We start from the raw sequence: 24689 nt of genomic DNA, 5'->3' as shown, positions 1-24689 counted from the left end.
ATAAATAAAAAGTAAGTACACAATAAGTACAGTAGAAAGTGACTAAGTAAGAATTATCGATACTATGGCACATTATGGCGGGTGGTGCAAGTGGGAAAAAGGGACCAAGTGCAATACAGTAATGATAGTAGCTTAATAAATACAATAAGGTAGTAATGGCAAAAATGTAATATTGATGCAACAATATAATGATAGTAATAGCAGCACTCCTAATGCAACAATCTGGCAGATGACGCAAGAATGTTATAAAGTGGCCAGTGCAGTACAGTAAAGTGAGAGTGCCTGCATGCTGTATAGAGTGCCTAGTGCAATTGTAAGTCCAATAATTGAGCGATTAACAGTTCAGTAGGTGCACTGCCTGTGGGTAGAAACTGTTCTTGGACCTGCTTGTCCTGGTTTGGACGCTGCAGTACCAGCGGCCGGACCACAGGGGGGAGAACAGTTGGTGCCCAGGGCGGTTGCGGTCCTGTATGATGGAGTTAGCCTTGTTCCGACACCTGGTCCACGATGAGCTCCTTAGTCTTGCTGACATTCAGTGCAAGGCTGTTGTCATTGCCCTATCACGTGAGCTGGACTACCTCATCTCTGTACTCCGTCTCGTCATCGTTGCTTATCAGGCCGACAATTGTGGTGTCGTTTGCGAACTTGATAATCTGGTTGTTGCTGTGTATGGCTGTACAGTCATGCGTGAACGGAGAGTACAGCCGAGGACTGAGGCAGAAGCCTTGAGGCGTTCCTGTGTTGAGGACCAGAGTGGATGAGGTGTTGTTACCAGTCCTCACCATTTGAGGCCTGCCCATCAGGAAGTCCATAATCCAGTTACAGATGGGGGTGCCCTAGTCTGGACGAACGCATGCACTTTCTAGGGCAAAAGGGAGGAGCCTCTGCCGCTGGGAGCGGCAGGTTCCCTATTGGTTAACCGAACTGTCTGTCTCAGTGTGCCGGTCCTCCCCCCCACCCCCCCCCCCCCCCCCCCCCCCCCCCCAATGGCTATCGTCAGCTATCACTTGTCATCAGCCCTTTGTTTGCACTGGTGAAGAGCATTTGCTATATGGTCAAATGTAAAGAAGTTTATAAAATTCATGAGCAAAGCCCACCTCAACCAGTTTTCCACTGCTGGGTCTTCGGCCTGATTTAAATCAACATTTTTCCTAACAAAATGGATGCCTGAGTATTGTCTTTTGTAAAAACCAATGGCCTTACTTTATCTTCTCATCTGATATCTGTAAATATTTGTTTGCCTCCGTGTTTGATTTGATAATATTTGCTGTTCTTCATACTTGAAAGACAGGCCATGGGAAAGGAGAAGCAAGTACTATCATGCCAATTTTTAGATAAAATGTAATATGAGACAAAGGAACACTGAGTAAACACGCAACATGTTTTTAAATTATTATTTCATTTATTTAATAAAAAAGTTATCAAACACCCATATCTACCATGTAAAACACCAATTGCCAATTTAGTTACTTAGTCAACCAATTAACCAAATTTAATAATTACATTCAGCTGAATTAACACAGCCAGGCTTGATTGCAGCCAGCTTTGTTGAATCTAAATCTCACTTATATTGAACCTTACAGTATCATCAATGAGAAGTACTGTAGTTACCACAAAGTTTCTACAAGCAAACCATGCCATGGTCAAACAAAGGAAAATCCAGAAGACACAAAAAACAAAGTTGTTGAAATATGTCACTCTGAAAAGAGTTACTAAGCCATTTCTAAGGCTCTGTGACTCCAAGGAACCAAGGTGAGAGCCATTATCTCCAAATGGAGAACACTTGGAATAGTGGTGAACCTTCCCAGGAGTAGCCTGCCTGCCAAAATGTTTCCAAGGGTGCAGCAACAACTTATCCAGGAAATCACAAAAGATCCCAGAAGAACATCTGCAGAACTGCAGGCTTCTCTAGCCTCATGCTAAGGTCCGTGTTCATGACTCCACAATAAGAAAGAGACTGGGCAAAAATGTAATTCATGGAAGCTTAGCAAGGCAGAAACCACTGCTAGCTAAGAGAAACATCAATACTTATTTCACAATTGCAAGAAAGCACCTGGATGATCCCCAGGCCTATCGAGAAAAGGTTCCACAGACCGATGAGTCAAAACTTTTTTACATGACACAGTGTGACAGAGCCGTCTGTTACCATTTGGCTATAGCCCAACAGTGGCAGTGCACAGTTTTCTTTTCCCTCTTAGTTTTCCCCTTCATTTCCTCTAGCTCCTCCTACCTAAACTTTTTTCCCTTTCCGTAATACCTTTATATATTCTCGTATATCCTTAGCAGCAGACTAACCGGGAGTTGGTATTACCATGGAGACTATTAATTGTAGACCATTGTCTCCCAACATGAATGTATGATAAAATAACACACAGGTGAAGTTTATACTGAAAAACAAACATGGAACTCCTGATGTGTGCATTACAGGCCTACATTTACTGAACAGGAAAAAACTGACAGCACCAAGAAATGGGGAAAATAAGCCTAGACCAGGGAATTGGACACTGTTCAGACTGCATGCCTTTGATCACCAGCATTACAATTAACCCTGCCCCCAACACTAAAGGAAGAGTCTTAAACCATCTCTTCTTTCTTGATTCCACCTTGTCTTCGCATGGTTTCTTCCATTCTGTAAAATAAGGATTTTATATTAGTGTACATCCTGCAAACTTGGACTTGCTTTCCAAAAAAGTCCACTTCTAACACATCCACATCTCTTTTTAGTATTGAAAAAAGAGGGGAAGAACCCCCAGAACAGATAGATTACTTGCAATTGTCCAAAGGGAAACAGAACAAAAAAAAGTTTATGTCAGACATCCAACAGGAAGTCCAGTATGTCATAGCACTTATTGTTCAGGCTGAAAGTACTCGCAGATTTTCATAGCGCTAAAAATAATTAGTTTGGGATCCGGTTGTGTTTAGAATATCTTATGAGCACAGCACAAATTTTTTTTTTTGCAGTCTACTGGTTAAAATGCATAAATCTTTATGTTATAATTATAATTTATGTTGTTAGGCTAATTACTTCCTGTATTGTCATGTTAAAATGGGTTTCTGAAAAACTCACAACATTCTTCCAATGTATATGGCCAAATGTTTTTTTCATACCTTATACCAGACTTATTTCCAAATTATGCTCTTGGTTTTAAATTTCTGGTATAATAAGGGGGCACTGCTGTTTGTTTATCTGCAATTCCATGGCGGATTTTACAGTGTTATATGTGTAAAATACAAACATAAGATTGAAAAAGAGTATGAGTGAACAATATTAGCAAAGTATATTTAATGTACTGTATATGTTTTGGTTTTCTGATTAAAAATATTCTGTGAAATTCTGCAGGTGACAGTAAAAATGTGTTTTGTGACCTGTAACCAAAAAATAATTACTTTGCATACTCTTTGATATTTTAAATCTAAATACGTGAGTTGTCCTGACTTAATGTGTAATTCTGCAAGAGACAGTAAAAATATGTTTTGTGACCTTTAAATAGTATACACTGAATGCATGTTCACATTATATGTCAAGTATATACCAGCCTGCACTTTGTGAACTGTTTGTTACAAAATACTCAACCTTGTCTGAGTTCTTCCTCTTCTCTCCTCAAGCGCTCCTTCTCCTGTTTCTGTTTTCTCCTCTCTTCTGCCTTCTGGAACAGCTCTCTGGTGTAGTGTCCTCGCTCACCCACCATTTTATCAATCTTATTCAGGAGTTCAGTTACTTGAGTACGATCATTCTTTTTATTATTAAACACATGATACCTCCAATTTACTTTATCAAGAAGAATTGTGAGCTCATCACATTCCTTTACTGACGTCTCTAGATCATCAGGGTTCTCCAGTTGGTCTCCATGGGTAAAGAGGACCATCGTATACTCAAAAGCATCTTCACCAAACATTTCTTCAATCACCTCTACTGCTCGTTTCTCCTCTGGTGTGAACCGGCCTAATTGTATCACCAGCAGGAATGCATGTGGTCCTGGGGCGCACATGGAGAAACATTCTGCAATCTCATCTTTTGCATCCTCCCTAGAAACCATTAAATCAGTCATGCCTGGCGTGTCAACCACTGTGACTGTCCTACCATCCACTTCTCCCTCTCCTTTTTGACATTTAGTAGTTACAGGTGTGAAATGAAGAACTACTTGCAAAAAAATGTTTCCGAGGATGGTGTTTCCAGCCGAGCTTTTCCCGGACCCCGTCTTTCCCACAAGCATGAGCCTCAGAGACGACATGGCTCCTGCTCTACAGTTAACTCCTAAAAAGAAATAGTTTGTGTCATTATTTCAATATAATGAAGGGTAATTACAAGACCTTCAAGCATGACGTGAAGATAAGTAATGCTTACAACCTGGATGTGATGAGAAAATGTCATAAGAGGAGCAATAAGACCAGCATTTTCCACACCCACTCCGACATCCCCACCCACTCTCATATCCACTCCCACAGCCACACCCAGAGCCACTGCCACTGCCAGACCCACTCCCACTTCCCAGCAAATCCCTCTTAGTAAGCATGTTGTACTGTGATAATGATATCTGGTAGCATTAATTGACAATAGCCAGGCATGTATTTAGGGAGTAGGGACTTGGAGGGTAGGGAGGTCACAGAGTAAGAAGGGTAGGGAGGTGCAGACCGCCCAGATGAACGCTGTCAATACTTCCTATAATGGTGTGAACACTAATGAAATCTCTTGAAAGGAAAATATTGGTAAGGGTGGCTTGGGACGGCAGGGGGTGAGGGAACAGGAGAGGATGTGTAGAAATAATGATTTGTTTAAATGCTAGAAGTATAAAAACGATTTTTTTGTAACTTGGGGCTGCTATGAATAGTGGGGGCTATGACATAGTTGGGATTACAGAGACATGGCTTGGGGAGGAGGATGGGGATGAATATAATATAGAGGGGTAAAAACTCATTAAGAAGGATAGATATAGTAACAGGCCAGCGGTTTAGCTCTCTGTGTAAAAGAAAATTTTAATGTGCAGGAAATTGCAGAAATTGCCTAGTGAGGATATCTGGATATTAGAGTAGGCATGTGTTACCGGCCGCCAGCTTCAGACAGTAGTGTGAATTCAATGCTCTTTGGAAACATAAAAATTTGGAGACTATTATTATGGGTGACTTCAATTACCCCACTATTAATTGGGAACTGATGGACGGGACAAGGGAAAAGTGATGAAGAATTTTGTTACAAATGACTTTTTTATGGCACAGCATGTCAGTCAGCCTACAAGAGGGAAATCAGATCTGGTGCTATGTAAAAAAATTTTGCATACTGGTAATCAAGTCACTTGGGACTAGCAATCATTCTGCATTTAGTTTAGATATATTTTGGCAAATTAGCAAGGCTTCCTGTACAGCCCTGGCAGAAGACTTACGGTACAGTAACATTCTTTGTTCTTCTTGCATGCACTACATGTTTGGGATATCCCCACAGGTTTACAATAATATGGAAGTCTGGGGACTTTGAAGGCCAGATGTGTTAGGCCCAGGGGTCAGTCCTGTGTTAGTCCTGTCACGTGTTTCTTCCACCCATGAACTCCAGCAAATTTCGCTTATTTACTTTTTTTTGTGAACCTGGATTTTCCACCTCTGGTGAAGACCATTGCAAAACTTTAATCTTTTGTTCCTTTAAGTAATTCATTGTTGATTTTGAGGTACGCTTTGGATCATTGTCTTATTGAAATGTCTATACTCTTCCCCCCCTTCAGTTACTTCACTGACATTATCATACATTATCATCTAGGATTGGTTGATATTTACTTGTATTTATTCTTCTTTCCTCCTGCACAGTCTTTCCTGTGCCACAGGATGCCATACAAACCCCTAAGAATAACAGATCCACCCCCAAGCGGTTGGCAAGGTATTCTTTTGTTCAAATGCTTCCCGTTTTTCTCCAAATATATCTTCGGTGGTTGTGGCCAAAAAGTTCTGCTTTTTTCCAGTCCTAATTACTTTTTTTAGGATTTTTGTAGCTTATCCAAGTCTTGTGTCGCATACTGTGATCTAAACTGGGTTTTATTTGATCTGCTTTTGGTCTTAAGGTCTCTTGTGCACAGGGATTATTCCCAGTATTGGAATAAAAACACTTTCCATATTTCAGGTATAACAGTTTTAACATTTAAATCAATCTTATATAACTTCAAAATAAGGTTAAATATAATTAACATACCTTTTTGATAGTGTATGCTTGCTTCTGTCAGTTTGTAATAATGTTCAGATTGAACCTGCACACTGTTAGTCAAGTCACACAAATCTATAGCCTCTTTAGAAGATCCCATATCACTGCAGATACATTTTACAATTTTTCAGGGTGTGGCCGAGTTTTTTGAGTGCTTTAAAGACTTTAGGCTTTTATTCACTGTGTGGACTCTTTTTTAGGCACGAGGAACTGAACTTTTTATCAAAGCAAAATTGAGGGAGAAATCAGGTGAGAGGCTAAAAAAATTGATATTTGGTAGGACAAATAGACAATAGCCAGGCGTGCGTGAATTTACTTTCTTGTGGCTCGATTTCAATGAGTATTTGTCCTTAACTTTGATCTACAAATAAATTTGATCTTTATAATTTTTATTCACAAAAACTGTTCGGAGTTTTACTATTAGTTATTTCTGAACTCACCGACTCGCGCTCGTTAATACAAAAACCCTTCGAGTATTTATTTATTTATTTAAGGGAAAATGTTGATTGAAACCGATCTAGGATTATATTTAGCATTCATGTGGCTAGTAAAGCCTTGATAAAGTTCAGCACTGGGTGAGCCGAGTGTTTTCAGTCAGCAGTAGAACACATACAGTGATTCTGATGAAAATCAAAATATTATAAAAGCCAAATGAAGGGAGAGGAATCTTCGCAGGACGGACAAATTAATTAACGACAATTTGATAATAAGAAAATACAGTAGCCTGGACTGGCAGACTGACGGTATTAATACATTTCGCAATGTAGGCAGTAGTATCGACAACTAAGTTACATCACATGACATTTATTTGGCAGACGCTTTTATCCAAAGCGACGTACAATAAATGCATACCGGAGGTCATTGGAAAAACTGTAAAACACAGGTCCGATATGGTAAAGTACTAATTATGTAGCCTAATTATGTAGGTGTTTTTATTTCTATATGGGATAAACAGTTGCTATACTGAACAAGGCACAGTGGCCCGGCCGTCAACAGAGGAGCATGATAGGCTAAGAAACCATTTGTCTTACCTGTTAGTGGCGATCAAGCACTGTGCACCTGGCATACCAGCCCTCTTTGCTTTATATCTAGTCTTCGCTGCCAGCAAAGTTTGTTGTTTCTGGGGCGGTATCTCTAAGTTCGGTGGGATCAGCCTTCCTGCTATCATATGTCAAAATAGCATTGCAAGCCCTACACTGTACGTGACCGGCGAGATTTCTATCTCAAGTTCATTGTATTTCCACAACGAAGCCGTTCTGAAATTTTAAGTTCTCCCGTTTTCATTTAATATTTAATTTAAAATGAGAAGTTTATTTCTTAAAATAAAAATATATTTAAAAAAAAATAATTAATTTTCACTTACTAGAAAAAAAGGTTTTTTAAAAGGAGAAAAATATAATTTCTGCTGCAGTAACAAAGCTGTATGAAAAAGATCTTCAAAGCAATGTAACAAAGCTGCCTTTTTTACCCAGCCTTGATAAAAAAAAGTATAATAATAGAAATCAGTTGGGGGTCTACCTCAATCATCAACTCAAACGTTGAATCCCTACGTAGGCCGAATTTGACTTGGATCGCTAGATGGACTTCACGGACATTGCTGAGGAGATTTCAGTGATAAAAACGCATTGAAGGGAGATCTCAAGGTAAGATCCTAGTTAGTTTGCCCTTTGTAGGTTTCACTCTGGTACTGTTGTGCTGCCACCGAGTTCTGTATTGACATGGACAAGCAGTCCAGTATATATCCACCTGTATCACTGGATACAATGTAAGTCGCTTTGGATAAGAGCGTCTGCTAAATGCCTGTAATGTAATGACAGGTAACTTTTACTTTTGAAGCTTGAACATCAGCTGGCCGGATTGAAGAGAGGAAGTGACGAAGAGGTTGGGAAAATAGCCAGAGAGAAGAGAGGAAAGGAAAATTAGGAGAGTGTGATGCTGTTGCTAGGTGATGTGGCACATGATGATGTCACGATCAGGTTTCAATTACTGAACAAAAAAAACAATAACGCTTTATTTATTATAGTTTGGCATTCTCAGTTTAAACTCATTTCCACTGCAATTTAAGTCCAATCACTTTTGGTTTTCACAAAATAAATCTTGAACTTAATGCACAAATGCTGCTATGTGCCAGTATTGGATGGGCATTGAAGTAATTGCCTGTATATCTTGATCTGATGCATTTGACTTGACCACACTGTCATGCCAGGGGTATCAGGCTGCTCAAAATACAACCACAGACCAATCTGCACAGCCAGAATTATTCGCCTGAGCATTATTACATGCTTTTGATCACAAAATTAATTCATAAACTTTGTCAATCATGTAATCTGGTAAATTAAGAAGAAGAAGAAGAAGAAGAAGAAGAAGAAGAACAGCAGACATGACATTGCTCATTAGTTACAAATAACACATGGTTATAGTCATTTTGCGTGAATAGGTGAGTTTTTTTTTTTTGTTGTTTTTTTTTTTCTGACTTTCAAATGACATATTTGTGATCTTGTACCTTATGATCGCGGCTGTGGAGAGGGAGGGAGTGAGTTCCAGAGATTAACTGAGACCAGACGCCAGGAGTGAGATTGTGGGGGGGGTTAGTTCATTAGTTTACAGACTTGCGGAAGAAGTGTGGAGCAGAAGAGGAGGGGGTGGTCCAGGGGAAGGTTAGTAAGGGAGGCTGGAGCCAAACCACAGAGTGCACTGCAGGCTAGCAGGGAACTTGTCGTACTTAATTTGACATGAAAATGCGGAACTGGAAATAAAATAAACTGAAGTGAACCTGAACAAAAATATTTGAAATTTTGTTTATTGCTAAATTATCTGCAGTTTCTGCAGGCAAGTCTATAGAATGTAATTCAGCTCTACAGGGGGCGACATAGCTCAGGAGGTAAGACCGATTGTCTGGCAGTCGGAGGGTTGCCGGTTCAAACCCCGCCCTGGGCATGTCGAAGTGTCCTTGAGCAAGGCACCTAACCCCCAACTGCTCTGGCGAATGAGAGGCATCAATTGTAAAGCGCTTTGGATAAAAGCGCTATATAAATGCAGTCCATTTAACATTTATCCCCTGCTGAGAAATCATTAAAAATCACTTTTCCTACCTGTATCTTATTGATTCTCATCCATTCATTGATTCTAACTGAATTGTTACCAATTAGGCGCCATTTCGCTCCAACTCACTGTGACACATACTTTCAACATATATTCAGATGGATTCAGTTTCTTTTTTTTTAAATTGACAATAATAATGTTTCCTGGTAATAGAATGTGACGTGTCATTTTGTGATGGTTTGCTTTTTCCCTTGTTATTAAAATACCGAATGCCCATACTGAATGTATGCTCTATTGTAATATTTGAAACAAAATGTTTTCCATGTCAAATCCATCAAAAAAGCAGCTGACTAGAAAATCACACTGATGTCCTGTTTGCCCATATAAGTCATTCACATTCATAACTTTTTATTAACATTTCCCATTAAGGTTCAAAACATCATTAAGATGCTCTACAATGGGCCAAATTACCAATTAAGGTGAAGAGAAAACACAAATGATAAAAGTTTGTTTGCAAGTAGCGAGCATTGGGGGGGGGGGGGGGGGGGGGGGGGGAAGAACTCTTGACTGTGGCAGCTATAGAAAACTTCACAAAAGAATAAAAACAGGCACTCATAACCGCACTTAGAGACGCCAAGGCCATACACTGTCATTAATGACCAAACAGGCACGAAACGATACTGGACAAGGAGAGAACCATAGTAGCTGCGAGCTCATGAAACCGTTCGCATCATAGCCACTGCACTGTGAAGATATCAATGTTTGTTATGTCTTTCATTCACATTTTTCATATTTTTAAATTCAAATATTTCAAATTCTTAACTGGCTGCTTTTTGGACTTGTTAATGGAAGAATGTTGCCTTTTTATTTATTTACTTTTTTATTTTGCTGTTTTTTGTCATTTTGTTGTGCCAAGAACAAACCACACTGTCCTCAGCCTGTATATTCATATAATTATTATCATATTAGAATCACCTTTGGTAAGTCAGTCTAGTACAGCAAAGGGCTGAAAATCAATTCATTCATTCAGCTCAGGGAATTCAGTTCATTAGAAGGCTTGTGTACAAAAAAAGTTAAATCCTGTCCCCAGCCACAGAACGCTTTTCCTCTCAATGACATCGATGTCCTCTTCCTTCAGAGCCTCTGGTAGCTCTTTTCCACCAATGCGAACCTAGTTCTGGTTCTGGGCTGCTGCTAGTGCCGGTTCGCAGCTGGTTCAACTTTTGAACCTTCTAAGTACCGTTTTGCTTTTCCACAGGTTAGAGAGCCACGTCATTACGTCACTGTATATGTCTGTATACGTCTCCGCTTTCCCAGCAACATCGTGACCTATTAAAATGTATGTCCTGTAAAAATACAGATAATAAACTGTCTAAATGTAAAAAACCAACTTCATACATAAAAATTAATTATATTATTACAGCCTTATTTAGTCCCTCCAGTTTTAAGCGATTCGGAACTTCCGGAATTCAACACAACATCAAAATGCCGCATTTTCCTCAACTCTGTATAATTCATAAAAATAATTCGCCGAATTATGCAGCGTCGGGAAAATGCGGCAATTTGTTGAAGTTGTGTTAAATTCCGAAATTCCGAATTGCGAAAAAGTGGAGGGACTATTATTTACTATATCAACTTTAAGACAAGCAACACGCTCGGAACTCATCGCGACCCATTAAATCCAATGGCGCAGACGTTGCTTCATAATTTCAAACTGCTTTCCTAATGGATATTTTGCGTCCTGCGACTTGGGTTACAACAGTGAATATGTACGGATTCCTAGACGTGCTGATAGCGACCACCTTTCTCATATTAACCTCGAATACGCAAGACGGGACACTTAAACTGTATGCGAGCAAACTTATGTAGCCTAAAGTTAGAAATATAGAGTGAGAGCTCATGGGACACAATTGAAGTGTAGAATATATAGCTTTTATGTAAATATATTTTATTTTAAACTAAAGATTCAAACTTTAAAAAAGGTTTTGTTTTACTCCTACTATTACTTCTGTTATTATTACTGTCTGTCATTCACACACCCACCTGTTGTTTACATTTCAACTCGCCTACTTCTCAATGGTTTTGGATTTACTTGTCCAACCTAAGCTACATGTAAAACCATATCCTCCGAACTATTTGCTAAGTGAAGCACTATATTCTCATTCTCCATCTTGCACCTACTATGGAAGTTCATTGTATGTTTATATATTTACTATTACTGTGTAAATAAATAATGTAGTTTTTACCTCAAAAAAATTATGTTGCTCTAGTTACGAGCATTTGCTGCATGACTAAATGTAAAGCAGTTTTTAAAATTCGAGTTAAAGTCCTGGACAATCAAGCTCAGATTGCTGGGTCTTTGGCCCAGTTTCAAATACACCTTTTCCTTAACTTCAACTTCCAAAAGGTTTCTTCTTCTTCTTGACAAGCAGAGCTTGGTGAATTCAGCAATAACTTAAAGCACCAAACTATTTCTGTGAAGAAAATTGGTAAAACAAAAAAAAAATAAGGACAAATGTTTGAAATTTATGAGAAATTAAATGCATGTCTGGCTATTGTTGTTTAGTCCTACCAAATATCATTGCATTTACTTCCTTTACCTGATTTCTGTGAAGATTCTCCTCACTTCATTTTGCTGTGAGGATAAGTTTAGTTATTCCTACTGTACCTGAAAGGTGGGAAATAACAGTCATGGTTCTGTCTTTTTTTTTTTTTTTTTTTCCTTTTTGGGCCGCCAGATGGCGGCACTTCTCAATTTTTGTATTTCTGTTCATTCCCTCATTGGTTTCCCCTGTGTTAATTGTATTATTGTTTTCTATTATTGTCTCATTATTTAATCATTGTTCCCACCTGCATCTCGTTATCCCTTCCATGTCTGGTGTGATTGTGCTTTGAGTTCACATGTGTCTTGTTATCTTTGTGTCTATTTAAGTTTTTTGTTTCCCTGACTTGGGTGCTGTTTCTTGTGTTTCTGCCTGCATTCCTGCTTGTGTGTGTTTGCATTTGTATGTATCTGCCTGCTTGTGTATGTGTTCTGCTTTTATGTATCTGCTTGTCTGTGTTCTGCCCTGCCTGTATTCTGCCTGACTGTGTTCTACCCTGCCTGTATTCTGCCCTGCCTGTATTCTGCCTGCCTGTGTTCTACCCTGCCTGTGTTCTGCCCTGCCTGTATTCTGCCTGACTGTGTTCTGCTCTGCCTGTATTCTGCCTGACTGTGTTCTGCCCTGCCTGTATTCTGCCTGACTGTGTTCTGCCCTGCCTGTATTCTGCCTGACTGTGTTCTATCTGCCCGTCCTGTGTCTCTGCCCTTGCTGTCGGTATTCCTGTGCTTGTGAGCTTTTTGCGTTTTCCGAATCCTCTGTGTGTTTGCTTGTTTTTCCTTTTCAGTTATTTTTGTTGATTTCTTAGAATTTCTCCTTGTGGTCTTTTGGTTGTCCACTGCTTGTTTATATTTTGATAGTAAAGTCTTTATTTGAATCTGACCTTTTGCGTTTTGTGTTTTCACTCTGCGCCTGGGTCCTAACCTACCCGAACCATGACAACAACAAGAGCATGGCAGGTGGGAAACTTACTGAGCATGGCACAAGTCAAGAAGAGCAAGTCTCCGCGATGTGCTGGAGGGGTGATCTCGGTCTGCTTTGGAGCCACAGGACCTGCATCATGAGTCCATCATGAATTCCTCTCTATAGAAAAAAGGAAAACAATCCTTGTTTATGATGGCACAGACGCAACAAGTCTAAACGTCACCCAAGCATCACGTCTGGACACTAAAATTCCGACAGGTATCTCTGCAGTGATATTGAGTCTTTGGTAGGCTAAAGCAAAAGTGGTATAAGTACAGAGAACTGAGTAACGGTGTTCAGTTTCATTTTCATTGTTCAGTTCCTGTAGAAGACAGACGCATACAAAACATTACATTACATTACAGGCATTTAGCAGACGCTCTTATCCAGAGCGACGTACAACAAGTGCATCAGTTCAAGGTGCAGAGGTGCAAAAGAAACACACTAGAGTGAAGTAAAGATCATAGTGCCAGAAGTGACCACATAGATCAGAACTCCAATCCTATAGAGTAACCAGAGGTAAGGTACGTAAATCATATTTAACATTCAAGTTATTTTTTAAAATGTCTTAGATTTTAAAACTATTGTAACTGAAATACAGATTAAGAAAAGAGAGGACATGACTAAAATGTAACATTTAACAGAAGGAAAAATGAAAAGCTAAAGCTAGGTAAGCTTGTTCTGGTCAACATGAACATTAAAATATAAAGTATTCCTCTATTTTACAAATATCCTTTTTGAAACATACTGAAAGAACTGGGAAGTCACTCCTATGCTGTTTGCTGCAGACATACAAATGAGGAACTTATTATGATTGCATTTTACAGAAGAAAAATGTGATTTAAAAGTGTGAAAGCGCAAATATGGCTGTTCCAGTGATCTGCCTGTATTATGTTCTGGCTACAAACTTGACTAGAGCTCGTCAGGCTGGTTTTATAGTCAGGCATGGGCAGACTTGATCCTCATTTCTAGCGTAATACAGACCTCTAGTAAATATACAAATCAAATCAGTGTGGGAAATACTGGCTTTTGCTTCTCATTGATCCTCATCCATCCTGCAATAATGATATAAACCTTCTTTTTAGGGGTTACTCTACCTGTACGGCAGGTGCCATGTCGTCCCTGAGGCTCGTGTTTGTGGGAAAGACGGGAGCTGGGAAAAGCTCGGCTGGAAACACCATCCTCGGAAAAAAAGGATTTAAAGCAGGTTTTAGTTTCAATGCTGTAACTGCTAAATGTCAGAGAGGAGAGGGGGAAGTGGATGGTAGGACAGTCACAGTGGTCGACACACCAGGTGTGACTGACTTGCATGTTTCTATGGAGGATGCAAAAGACAGGGTAGCAGAATGTTTCCCAATGAGCGCCCCAGGACCACATGCATTCCTGCTGGTGATAAAATTGGGCAGGTTCACACCAGAGGAGAAACAAGCAGCAGAAGTGATTAGAGAAGTGTTTGGTGAGGCTGCTTTAAAACATACTATAGTCCTCTTTACCCATGGAGATGAACTGGAGAACCCTGATAATCCTGAGACCTCAGTAAGGGATAGTGAGGAGCTCACATATCTTCTTGATAAAGTAAATTGGAGGTATTATGTTTTTAATGATAAAAGGAACGATCGTACTCAAGTAATTCAACTCCTGGTGGTTGAGCAAGGACGGCACTACACCAGTGAGCTGTTCCAGGTGGCAGAAGAGAAGAGAAAGGAGGAACAGGAGAAGGAGCGCATGAGGAGAGAAATGGAAGAGCTCAGACAAGGTTGAGTATTTTGTAACTAACAGTTCACAAAGTGCATCATTGGTATGTACTGTACATGTACAGTGGCTCTGAAGTGCAAAACACAAAAACTAAAGGAAAACACAAAAACAAAAACTTGCATCTCCATAATTAACAGACATTTTTGTGTTTGAAGTGAAAGTTCAGCACACAATGCCGTTCATTTTAACTATGTTTGTGATTTCCACTTCAGAGCTGCAAGTTTGTGCTTTTTCTTTTAGCACAGTCCCCGTAGCCTATATAGGACAGAACAACTGCATGGTATACAATATACATGGAATATATAAAATTAAATGAAAGGTTATTGAGGCTGCATTTACTGTAGCCCAAGCAGGGACATGTTGGAACACAGCCTCATGATGTGCTAGTTGTACCCCTGCGTGACTCCACAGTTTCCGCTTGCTTGTGTCATGTGTCAAAACTATACTCCTATGACCCACAAAGTAAAGATGTAAATTATATGTTCGGAGTCAGTGGCGTAACTCCATACATTTCATGTTATCATACATTTCCTGTGTTAAGTCAGTTAGGGTATCTACTTCATTTTCATAAAAGGTCATTCCAGAATAATAGCTAAGAGACAGATTTAATTCAGTTTTTATGTACTGTATCAGATTTTCAATGGGTCAAAAGTTTACATACACTTTGTTAGTATTTGGTGGCATTGCCTTTTAATTACTTAACTTGAATCAAACGCTTGGTGTAGTCTACCACAAGCTTCTCACAAAACTTTGCCGGAATTTTTTGTCCATTCCTCCTGACAGAACTGGTGTAACTCAGGATTGTGGGCCACCTTGCTCAGACAGGCTTTTTCAAGTTCAGTCCACAAATTTTCTATGAGATTCTGGTCAGGGCTTTGTGATGGCCACTCCAATACTTTCACTTTGTTGTCTTTAAGCCATTTTGTCACAACTTTGGAGGTATGATTAGGATCATTGTTCTGCTGGAAGACCCAATTGTGACCAAGTTTTAACTTTCTAGCTGATATTTTGAGGCGTTGCTACGGTATTTCTAGATAATCCTCTTTCCTCATGATGCCATATATTTTCTGAAGTGCACCAATCCCTTTTCCAGCAAAACACCCCCACAACAAGATGCTGCCACCCCATGCACCCTTTTTCCTCCATACATAACGATGATCATTATGGCCAAACAGTTCAATTTTTGTTTCATCTGACCAGAGAACACTCTTTCAAAATGCTAAGTCTTTTTCATGGTGATCACTTGCAAACTTCATTCTGCCTTTTTTATGTCGGTGTTGGAGTAGGGGCTTCTTCCTTGCGCGATAGCCTTTTAGGCCATGGCGATGTAAGATGCTCTTAATGGTGGATGTCAATACTTGTCAAGACTTGATATCGCCAACTCCTTCACCAGTTCCTTTGTTGTTGTCTTGGCATTCAGTTGAACCTTTCCAAAGGTTCTGAACCAAAGTTCATTCAGCCCTGGGAATGCCTCCTTCCTGAACGATGCAGTGTCTGTGTGGTTCCAAGATTTTTATATTTGCATACAATTGTTTGTACAGATGCTTGTGGTACCTTCAGTTGTTTGGAAATTGCTCCTAAGGAGGAACCGGACTTGTGGAGGTCCACAATTTTTTTTTCTGAGGTCTTGCCTGAGTTGCTTGGATTTTACCATGGTATCAAGGGCAAAAAGGCAGTGGCTCTAAAGTTTAATCAATTTCTGGAATCTTCTAGACTGTTTAAAGAGACAGTCAACTTGGTGTATGGAAACTTTTGACCCACTGGAATTCTGATATAGTGAGTTAAGCTGACAAAAATCTGTCTCTAATCAGTTGTTGTAAAATTACCTCAGATGTGAACAAAGTACATGCCCTAATTGACTATCCAAAAGAAATGTATGGTAACATGAAATGTGCAGAGTTGTGAAAAACTGAGTTTGAATATCTTTAGCCTGGGTATATGTAAAATTTTGGCCCCAACTGTATGTAAGGTCCAAAAAGATTGTTGTCAATAACTCCTGATGAAGTTTTGGAATCACCCCACCAGTCACACGTGAGAACTGCATTGCTGTAATACGTAAGTAAAAACACATAATTCTTGTTCAGGTGCAATGACGTAAAATGTCCATGTTATAACGAACATTGGTGTTTTCATTGAGGAAGAGAGTACGCTAAGATAAAATCTTTATTTTACAGAATGGGGAATAAAACCAGAATTGAGGATATTACTGATCGGGAAGACTACAGCAAGTAACAGGACTGTAAGCGATAACATCCTTCTGAGGGAACTTCAGTGTTCAGAAACAAGCGGCTGTCCGAAAATAAATGGAGCACGTAAAGCACATAAAAGTGCACGTCCACAGCTAGGGCCCAATGATAGCTGCCTGCAGCTCTTCTTGTTATTATTATTATTCTTCTTATTATTATTATTGCTACAATTATTGTTACTGTGATTATTATTATTATTATTATTGTTATTATTATTGTCTGTCTTGCCTAAACAATTTTGTTGTGCTGGTGAAGAGCATTTTCTACATGTGCAAATGTAAACAAGTTTTTTTTTTTTTAATTCACAGGCAAATCCCTGCTCAACCTGTCTTTAATTGTTGGGTCTTTTGTCTGGCTTCAATCAACATTTGTCTTTACAAAATTCATGCCTGACTATTTTTGTACTGCCAAATTGAATAATATGTACTGCCTCCATGTTTACTTTCATAATGAGTACAGTTCTTCATACCTGAAAATGGGGAGGCCATGACTCACAGGCCAAAGTAAAAGGAAAACTATACTTTCTTTTGTGGTGTCAAACTTATTTATCATGGCACAGAATCAACAACAGCAAGCCTCAGGCATGTCAGCTGCACCCAGAAATGCCAACAGGTATTTCTATACGGACATGGTTACAGGGTTACAGAAAATAATGATAATAATAAATAATAAAGAACAGATGACTGATTGACCATGTGTTTCAATTTCTATTTTATCAGTTTTCAACATTTTCATTGTCCAAGAGTCAGCAGAAAACAGAAGGAATGAAAACAGGAAATGGAGAGATTCAACACTAAAACAGCTGGCGTTCTGTATTTACTCTGACTCCTGGTTGCTTCAGTCAGCTCAGAAAAATGAAAGATTTACACCAAAAACACCAAAATAATGCTGTTACACAGAGCAGCGCCACCCAAATCTATACATAAATTCTTCAACAAATACAACACTGTACGTTTCCCAAATGCAGAACTTTACATTTGGCTAGATTGAATTTCATCTGCCAGGTTTCTGCCCACTTCTGGATTTTGTTTAAATATTCTTGCGTTTATTTAATAGCATCCAAACTATTACCCGGGCCCCCCAGTGTTGTCTCATCTTCAAATTTGACTAATGTGCGTTCCAAGTCCCTGTCAAAGTCATTGAAATAAATGAGGAAGAGCAGTTGTGCCGGCACCGATCCTTGATGGACTACAGTTCCCACATTTCCTTGCACAGATAATATCCCTTCTTCTGCTATTTGTGTTCTACCCTGTAGCCAGTTCCGAATCCAATTTGAAATACCTTTGGTAATTCGTACTGTCTTATTTTGCTAGAAAGTCTCTCTTGTGGTACCTTATCAAATGCCTTTTGAAAATATAAGTATATAATAGTATAAACCTTGGTAGAGTCAAAACACGCGCTTCTTCAAAGAATAGCAAAAATTTTGTCAGGAAGGACCATCCCTTGCAAAAAACAATGCTGGCTATCTAAGAATTTTTTTATTTTCAAGAAACAATTCTAAATTCTATTCTAATCACTGTACAGAGCAGAGACTGTACCGAAAATATACCTGGGAGATGCCTCTTGGGAGAAAATGATCTTTGCGCACCTGTTGTGCACCTGTGTCAATGGTCTTGTGAGATTGCAAATTGCTTTGAGTTGCTTGCATTTACCGATGGAGAACACGTCCACAGCTAGGACCCCATCATAGCTGCCTGCAGCTCTAATTCTTCTTCTTCTTATTATTATTATTATTACTGTAATTATATTATCATTATTGTCTTTCTTGCCTAAACCATTTTGTTGTGTTCATGAAGAGCATTTTCTACATGTGCAAATGTAAACAAGTTTTTTTCTTTTAATTCATGGGCAAATCCCTGCTCAACCTGTCTTTAATTTTGGGTCTTTTGTCTGGCTTCAATCAACATTTATCCTTACAAAATGCATGCCTGACTATTCTCTTTTTGTACTGCCAAATTAAATAATATGTACTGCCTCCATGTTTACTTTCATAATGAGTACAGTTCTTCATACCTTAAAATGGGGAGGCCATGACTCACAGGCCAAAGTAAAAAGAAAACTATACTTTCTTTTGTGGTGTCAAACTTATTTATCATGGCACAGAGTCAACGACAGCAAGTCTCAGGCATGTCAGCTGCACCCAGAAATGCCAACAGGTATTTCTGTACTGACATGGGATCTTTTTAATCCCATGTACAGATATAAGTACAGATGATTTGCAGATGCCTTGTTATAGTCAAAACACTCGCTTCATCAGAGAATACCAAAAGGTTTGCCAGCCATGAGCTTCCCTTGCAAAAACCATGCTGGCTATCCCTATGAATTGTGTCATTTTCAAGAAACACTTCAGACTTTTCTCTAATGATAGATTCCAGTATTTTATATGTGATACAAGTTAAACGGACAGGCCTGTAGTTTCCTGGATCACTACGGCCCCCTTTCTTATATATTGGTATTATATTAACTTGCTTCCAGTTCTCAGGTATTTCTCCAGTTTCTAAAGACTGTCTAAAAATACCTGCCAGTGGTTTAAAGATGAGCTCACCTAACTCTGAGTACCCTTGGGTATATGCCATCAGGGCCGGCTGCCTTATTTTTCTTTTGTTTATGTAATTTCAGCAGTCCTTCTTTGTCCTCTATAGAAGCAGAACGATTGACAACAGGAATCCGGGGCCTCCACACAAAAACAGCTGGTGTTCTGTATTCGCTCCCGGTTGCTTCAGTCAGCTCAGAAACATATAACATTTACACCGAAAACACAACAAAATATAAAATAAAAACGCAAGAGCGACATGCTTGATCGCTAGCCCAAATGGCTATGTTGCAAATTCTGTCGGAATCATTACATATCACCAGATCCAGAATAGATTTCCCTCTTGTAGGCTGACGAACATACTGTGCCAGAAAAAGGTCATTCGAAAAATTCTTCCTCACCATTTCGTGGTATTTATGTGCATATATGTTTTACCATTTTACAGAAACAACTGCTTATGTGATGAGTCCACCATTTTCAGCTGCACAAAAAAATTAAAAGGCCTTTCATAAAGCACACATAAAAACAGCCAACCTACCACCTTCATATTTACAAGATTATTGTGCAAAAGGAGAATAATCCCACCTCTCAAAATCAGACATTATTCCTTTGAGATTCTATAGGAGAATTGTGAGATTTTGAATTCAATTGTGATCTTTAGAGCTGACTGGGTCTTGCATCATTTGTCCGGTTGCAAAATATGCCAGTAGAAAAATTGAAATAAAAAAAGATCTATGAGAATTCACTCAGTGTTATGAAATTAATTTCACTTTCTTACTGACCTAACTGAAGATAATTGAACTGTTGACCTAATGTCCAATACACAAAGCTTAAACATACAGTTTAGTTTGAAATTTTAATGCGGTTTAGGTAGTGCGCTAAATAATTTACCATTATGCCTAAAAGGCAGAGGTCATTACTCGTAGAGCAAAGTAAAAGTAAAAACTATTTTTTCAAAGTGGAAAAACGTATGGCAAAGAGTCAACAACAGCAAGTCTAAAGAACATCTCAGCCACACCCAGACATTCCAATTGGTATCTCTGCAGTGACGTGGGCTCCAGCAAGGGGTATAAATATGGTGTGCTTAACAGTGTTCAGTTTCAATTTATTTTCAATTTTAACATTTCCAACGCCAGCAGAAAACAGAAAGGTATGTGAATAATTTTTCTTCTGTAATTTAGTTCAACTGCATGAACCCGGATGAGGCCTTTTGGCGTCAATAAATCACTACAATTTGTCGTCAATGAAGATCTCCATAATTTCTGAAGCTGACTCGGTTTCTTTATTTTATCAATGAGGGGAGGGTCGAAGTTTGAGTGGCATGTATCTTTAGCCATTCGGGTGCAATCTATGGTGCTTTAACTATGTTAACAAAAACGCCCAAATTTGCGTGTCGGGGAGCAATGGAGGACAGTCCGTGCCGTAGTTCATGCTAAAGTTGTTAGTTTGAGAGAATGAATAATTACTTTTCGTAGGCATGGATCCATTTGAAGACAATATCGGGTGAGTTCATTTAGTCTTTGAATCCATCATTATGCTGAGAAATTGCTAAACCATTTTTATTGATAGTATTTGCGTTTCTATGCAAATGCGCAAAAACACTGGTATAATAAAACAATGACGGTAAATATAGCCTATATATATAATCCGCATCGTTCCATTGCTACCATAATGTAACAAACTTTCTTGTGTCTACAGCTGCAGTTTCTCGCTGCAATTACTAATATTAAATATAAACAAAAGCCGCAATTTATGCTGTAGTCTACCAATGTCTAAATAAATAATACAGTACTCTGCGCGCAGCATGCAGGTAGCAGGGATGGCGAGTTGATATTTTGTTGTCTTTCAATGTCATATTTATTATTTGAAATATGTATTATTATTCTATCGGTCTCTGAGGCACTCTGAAATGTGCATTCTCTGCTAAGCTGAGCAATGGATTGGAATATGTGTCTGGATGCCTTTTTTTTCTCAGGGAACTGCTGGCAGCACATCAATGCACTGCCCCGCCTCCAATCCCCTCACTTTGCCATCAACTCCCCCCCCCCCCCCCCCCCCCCCCCCCCCCACCCCCCCAGAACTCCAACAGCAGTTAAAATAATATAGTAATAATAAAGTTATATTTTTGTTTTCTTTGTAGTTTACTATTGTTCAAAAACCAAAAAAAAAAACTTTATACCATAAATAAAAATTAAATATGAATTTATTTTTATTCATGGTATATAGTTCTTGGGCATTAGTTATATATCTATATACTTCAATTGTGCTCTTGGAATAAAAACATATTTCTATCAATATTTTTAGTGTCCTTTCTGGTGCAAGGTGCCAGGCTCTTCATGTACATAATGCCACATTGTAAAGCAATGGCAAGTTCAATTGACATGATATTTGGCGTGGGTACTACATATTGTACACCCTGGACTTACATTGCTGAGTGTTTTCATTGTGGTGAGACTTTTGGAAATACATGACAAAAAAAGATTTTTTTCATAAAACGTAAATAAAATGTTTTGCTTTGAACTGCTATTTCTGATTATCTAATTAATATTAGTAAAATTGTTTGGTAGATTTAGGTTACCAAGAGACTTTTGATAAACTGGTATGTAATACTTGGGGCTTCTTCTTAATAACCATGCAAAAAACTAAAAAAAAAAAAAAAAAAGAATTAAGATTTTTTAGGGTTGACTGTATTAAATACTAAAACTATTGTAACTGAAATATAGAGTAAGAGCACATGGGACATGACTGAAATATAAATGTATTTATTGGTATTGTTTTATTTCACTAAAGATTCAAATTTTCAAAATGATTGTGATTATTTTCCTATTACTCATGCCTTACAATATCTCCTAGCCATGCCAATATTCACGATATATCACAGGTTCTTTGACATATCGCTTTATTATATTGCATCCAAGTACCTGCATGTGGTTTGACTAAACTTTATTAGATTGAAACAATAATACCAACACTTATTTTTTATGGGTTACCCGTATTGCAGGTGCCATGTCTTCCCTGAGGCTTGCGCTTGTGGGAAAGACGGGAGCTGGGAAAAGCTCGGCTGGAAACACCATCCTCGGCAAAGAAGAATTTAAAGCAGGCTTTAGCTTCAATGCTGTAACTACTGAATGTCAGAGAGGAGAGGGGGAAGTGGAGGGTAGGACAGTCACAGTGGTCGACACACCAGGTGTGACTGACTTGCATGTTTCTATGGAGGATGCAAAAGACAGGGTAGCAGAATGTTTCCCAATGAGCGCCCCAGGACCACATGCATTCCTGCTGGTGATAAAATTGGGCAGGTTCACACCAGAGGAGAAACGAGCAGTAGAGGTGATTAGAGAAGTGTTTGGTGAGGCTGCTTTAAAGCATATGATGGTCCTGTTTACCCATGCTGATCAACTGGAAGACCCTGATGATCCCGAGACATCAGTAAGGGATAGTGAGGAGCTCACATGTCTTCTTGATCAAGTGAATTGGAGGTATCATGTTTTTAATAATAAAGAGAATGATCGTACTCAAGTGATTCAACTCCTGAAAAAGATTGATCAAATGGTGGGTGAGAGAGGACGGCACTACACCAGTGAGCTGTTCCAGAAGGCAGAACAGAAGAGAAAAGAGGAACAGGAGAAGGAGCCCCTGAAGAAAGAAATGGAAGAACTCAAACAAGGTTGAGTATTTTATAACTAACAGTTTACAGAGTGCATGATTGGTACATACTTGTAATTGACATGTAATGGAAAAATGCATAAAAATGTACAGGTCACAAACTACATTTTTACTCTCACATATGCATATTCCCAGATAATTTTTGTTGAAAGGCCAAAAAAATATACAATATAGTTTGCTGATATTATTTTGTCTTATACTCATGTATTTCACATATATAACACTGTAAAACCTGCCTAAGTAGGTGTAGAAAAAGAAATGTGGTGCCCCCTTATTATACCAGCAGTTTAAAACAAAGGGCTTAAGAGTGGGTGGAAAAAGAGTGGGGGGGAAATTAAAAAATTAAACATTTGCTTTTTTGATCATTTACTCTTTGTGCCACTTGATTATCCAATTATTCATTTTGTAAACAGTACAAAATGACAATAGCAGTACCATCTGTTGGAAGAATGTTGTTTTTCAGAAACATATTTTAACATGAAGATAGAGAAAACAATTGGCCTAAACAAAGATATGTGAAAACCAGGTCCATTTTAAACACTGAACAGCAATCAAGATTAGATTTAGGTTAGATTCCTTATTGTCCTTCAAGATTAAATTTGTTACGACAATCCATACATTGCATATGCCTCAATACACCACAATATATACATTAATAAATACCAGTATACATCTACAAAAAACATTAACATACTGTAACATGACACAAAACATGACATGAACAAAATATTCCATTCATTGACAAAATGTCAGAGGGGAAATCTGGCTGGGATCAAGTTGTGTTCAAGGTCTCTTTTGCTCATTTTTATAAGCACTACACAAAGTACTGTAAGTGCTTATAAAGCTTGATCCCAACCAAATGTTTATCATCCAAAAATCTGCTTTCAGCCTGCACTCCCTGTTGGATGTTAGACATCTTTTGGTTCTGTTTCCCTTTGCATGGTCACAAGTCATCTGTCAGTGTTGTTTTTTCGACTGAACTAGCAAGAATTCTTGTCATATGTGTAAGGTGTTCTCCAATGTTAAGATTTGAATTATTAAGTTGCTTAGTGGCTTCCCAGCCTTGGTGTTTTCTACCATTGAAACCATACGGTTATTGGGCCAATACTATTAGTTATGTATTAGAGGTTGGCTTTATCCTTATTTTACAGAGTGGAATGAGAAACAAGAATTGAGGATATTACTGATTGGGAAGACTACGAAAGCTAACAGGACTGCAATCGATATCCTTCTGGGGGGACTTCAGCGTTCAGAAACAAGCGGCTGTCAAAAAAGAAACGGAGAGGTGCTTGGGAGGAGAGTAACTGTGGTTGAGACTCCAGGACTCTCTGATAAAAAAATGGGTCTCAAAGAAATCGTGCAGGACATCAGGATGTGCATCTGCCATACTTCACCAGGACCTCATGCCTTTGTCATTGTAGAAGAGCCAGGACAAAGTGCTGAGAGGAAGGACATATTAAGGATGATCGAAGATGTGTTTGGTGACCAAGCGGTGAAGTATGCAGTTTTACTTAACATTGAAAGTAGCGAGAATCCTGTTCGTCTCAAGTCTAATGACAGTCATTCCTCTGAGGTTACTTGTCTACCGGTACTAACATTTCACACACAGGACAGCACATATAGGCACAGGCAACTCACTTCGCTGCTACAGGACATAGACAACATGGTGCTTAAAAATGGTGGAAGCTTCTTCACAAATGAGA

The 24689-nt window shown here is 38.8% G+C and overlaps 3 protein-coding genes across 4 annotated transcripts in view; 2 read left to right on the top strand and 1 right to left on the bottom strand.

Moving 5' to 3' along the window:
- Positions 1-2251: 2251 nt before the first annotated feature.
- LOC118226806 (GTPase IMAP family member 4-like) lies at positions 2252-12967 on the bottom strand. Of its 2 annotated transcripts, XM_035416724.1 has the most exons (4): positions 12796-12967; positions 11824-11891; positions 3575-4255; positions 2252-2629 (listed from the first exon to the last, which is right to left on the bottom strand). In XM_035416724.1, exons 3-4 carry the CDS (start codon positions 4230-4232, stop codon positions 2436-2438), a joined length of 852 nt encoding a protein of 283 aa, XP_035272615.1. In that variant the 5' UTR covers positions 4233-4255; positions 11824-11891; positions 12796-12967; the 3' UTR covers positions 2252-2435. The 2 variants fall into 2 exon arrangements, 1 of the variants encoding a protein (XP_035272615.1); XR_004765100.1 differs by lacking the exons at positions 2252-2629; positions 3575-4255 and adding an exon at positions 10976-11697.
- A 210-nt stretch (positions 12968-13177) lies between these two features.
- Positions 13178-24689, top strand: part of LOC118226803 (GTPase IMAP family member 4-like) — a 115506-nt gene continuing 103994 nt past the window's right edge. The window contains exons 1-2 of the mRNA XM_035416714.1: positions 13178-13310; positions 13872-15054. Of these exons, the coding sequence (XP_035272605.1) occupies positions 13900-14547 (648 nt within the window). The 5' untranslated portion in view covers positions 13178-13310; positions 13872-13899 and the 3' untranslated portion in view covers positions 14548-15054. Of the gene's footprint in view, positions 13311-13871 lie in introns of the transcript that reaches the window.
- On the top strand, positions 22173-23862 carry LOC118226807 (GTPase IMAP family member 9-like). The gene has a single exon (XM_035416725.1). It carries the CDS (start codon positions 22327-22329, stop codon positions 22990-22992), a length of 666 nt encoding a protein of 221 aa, XP_035272616.1. The 5' UTR covers positions 22173-22326; the 3' UTR covers positions 22993-23862.

This window comes from Anguilla anguilla, chromosome 5 (assembly GCF_013347855.1).
Source record: "Anguilla anguilla isolate fAngAng1 chromosome 5, fAngAng1.pri, whole genome shotgun sequence".
Lineage (NCBI taxonomy): Eukaryota > Metazoa > Chordata > Actinopteri > Anguilliformes > Anguillidae > Anguilla > Anguilla anguilla.
The sequence above is the reverse complement of the archived record's forward strand: the minus strand, read 5'-3'. Positions and strand labels throughout refer to the sequence as shown.

Excerpts from the sequence above, each read along its gene's own strand:
- LOC118226807 (XM_035416725.1), top strand. The coding sequence starts at position 22,327 with ATGTCTTCCCTGAGGCTTGCGCTTGTGGGAAAGACGGGAGCTGGGAAA.
- LOC118226806 (XM_035416724.1), bottom strand. The coding sequence starts at position 4,232 with ATGTCGTCTCTGAGGCTCATGCTTGTGGGAAAGACGGGGTCCGGGAAA. Across the intron at positions 2,630-3,574 it reads AGAGGAAGAACTCAGACAAG|AATGGAAGAAACCATGCGAA; the intron begins GTTGAGTATTTT and ends CTTATTTTACAG.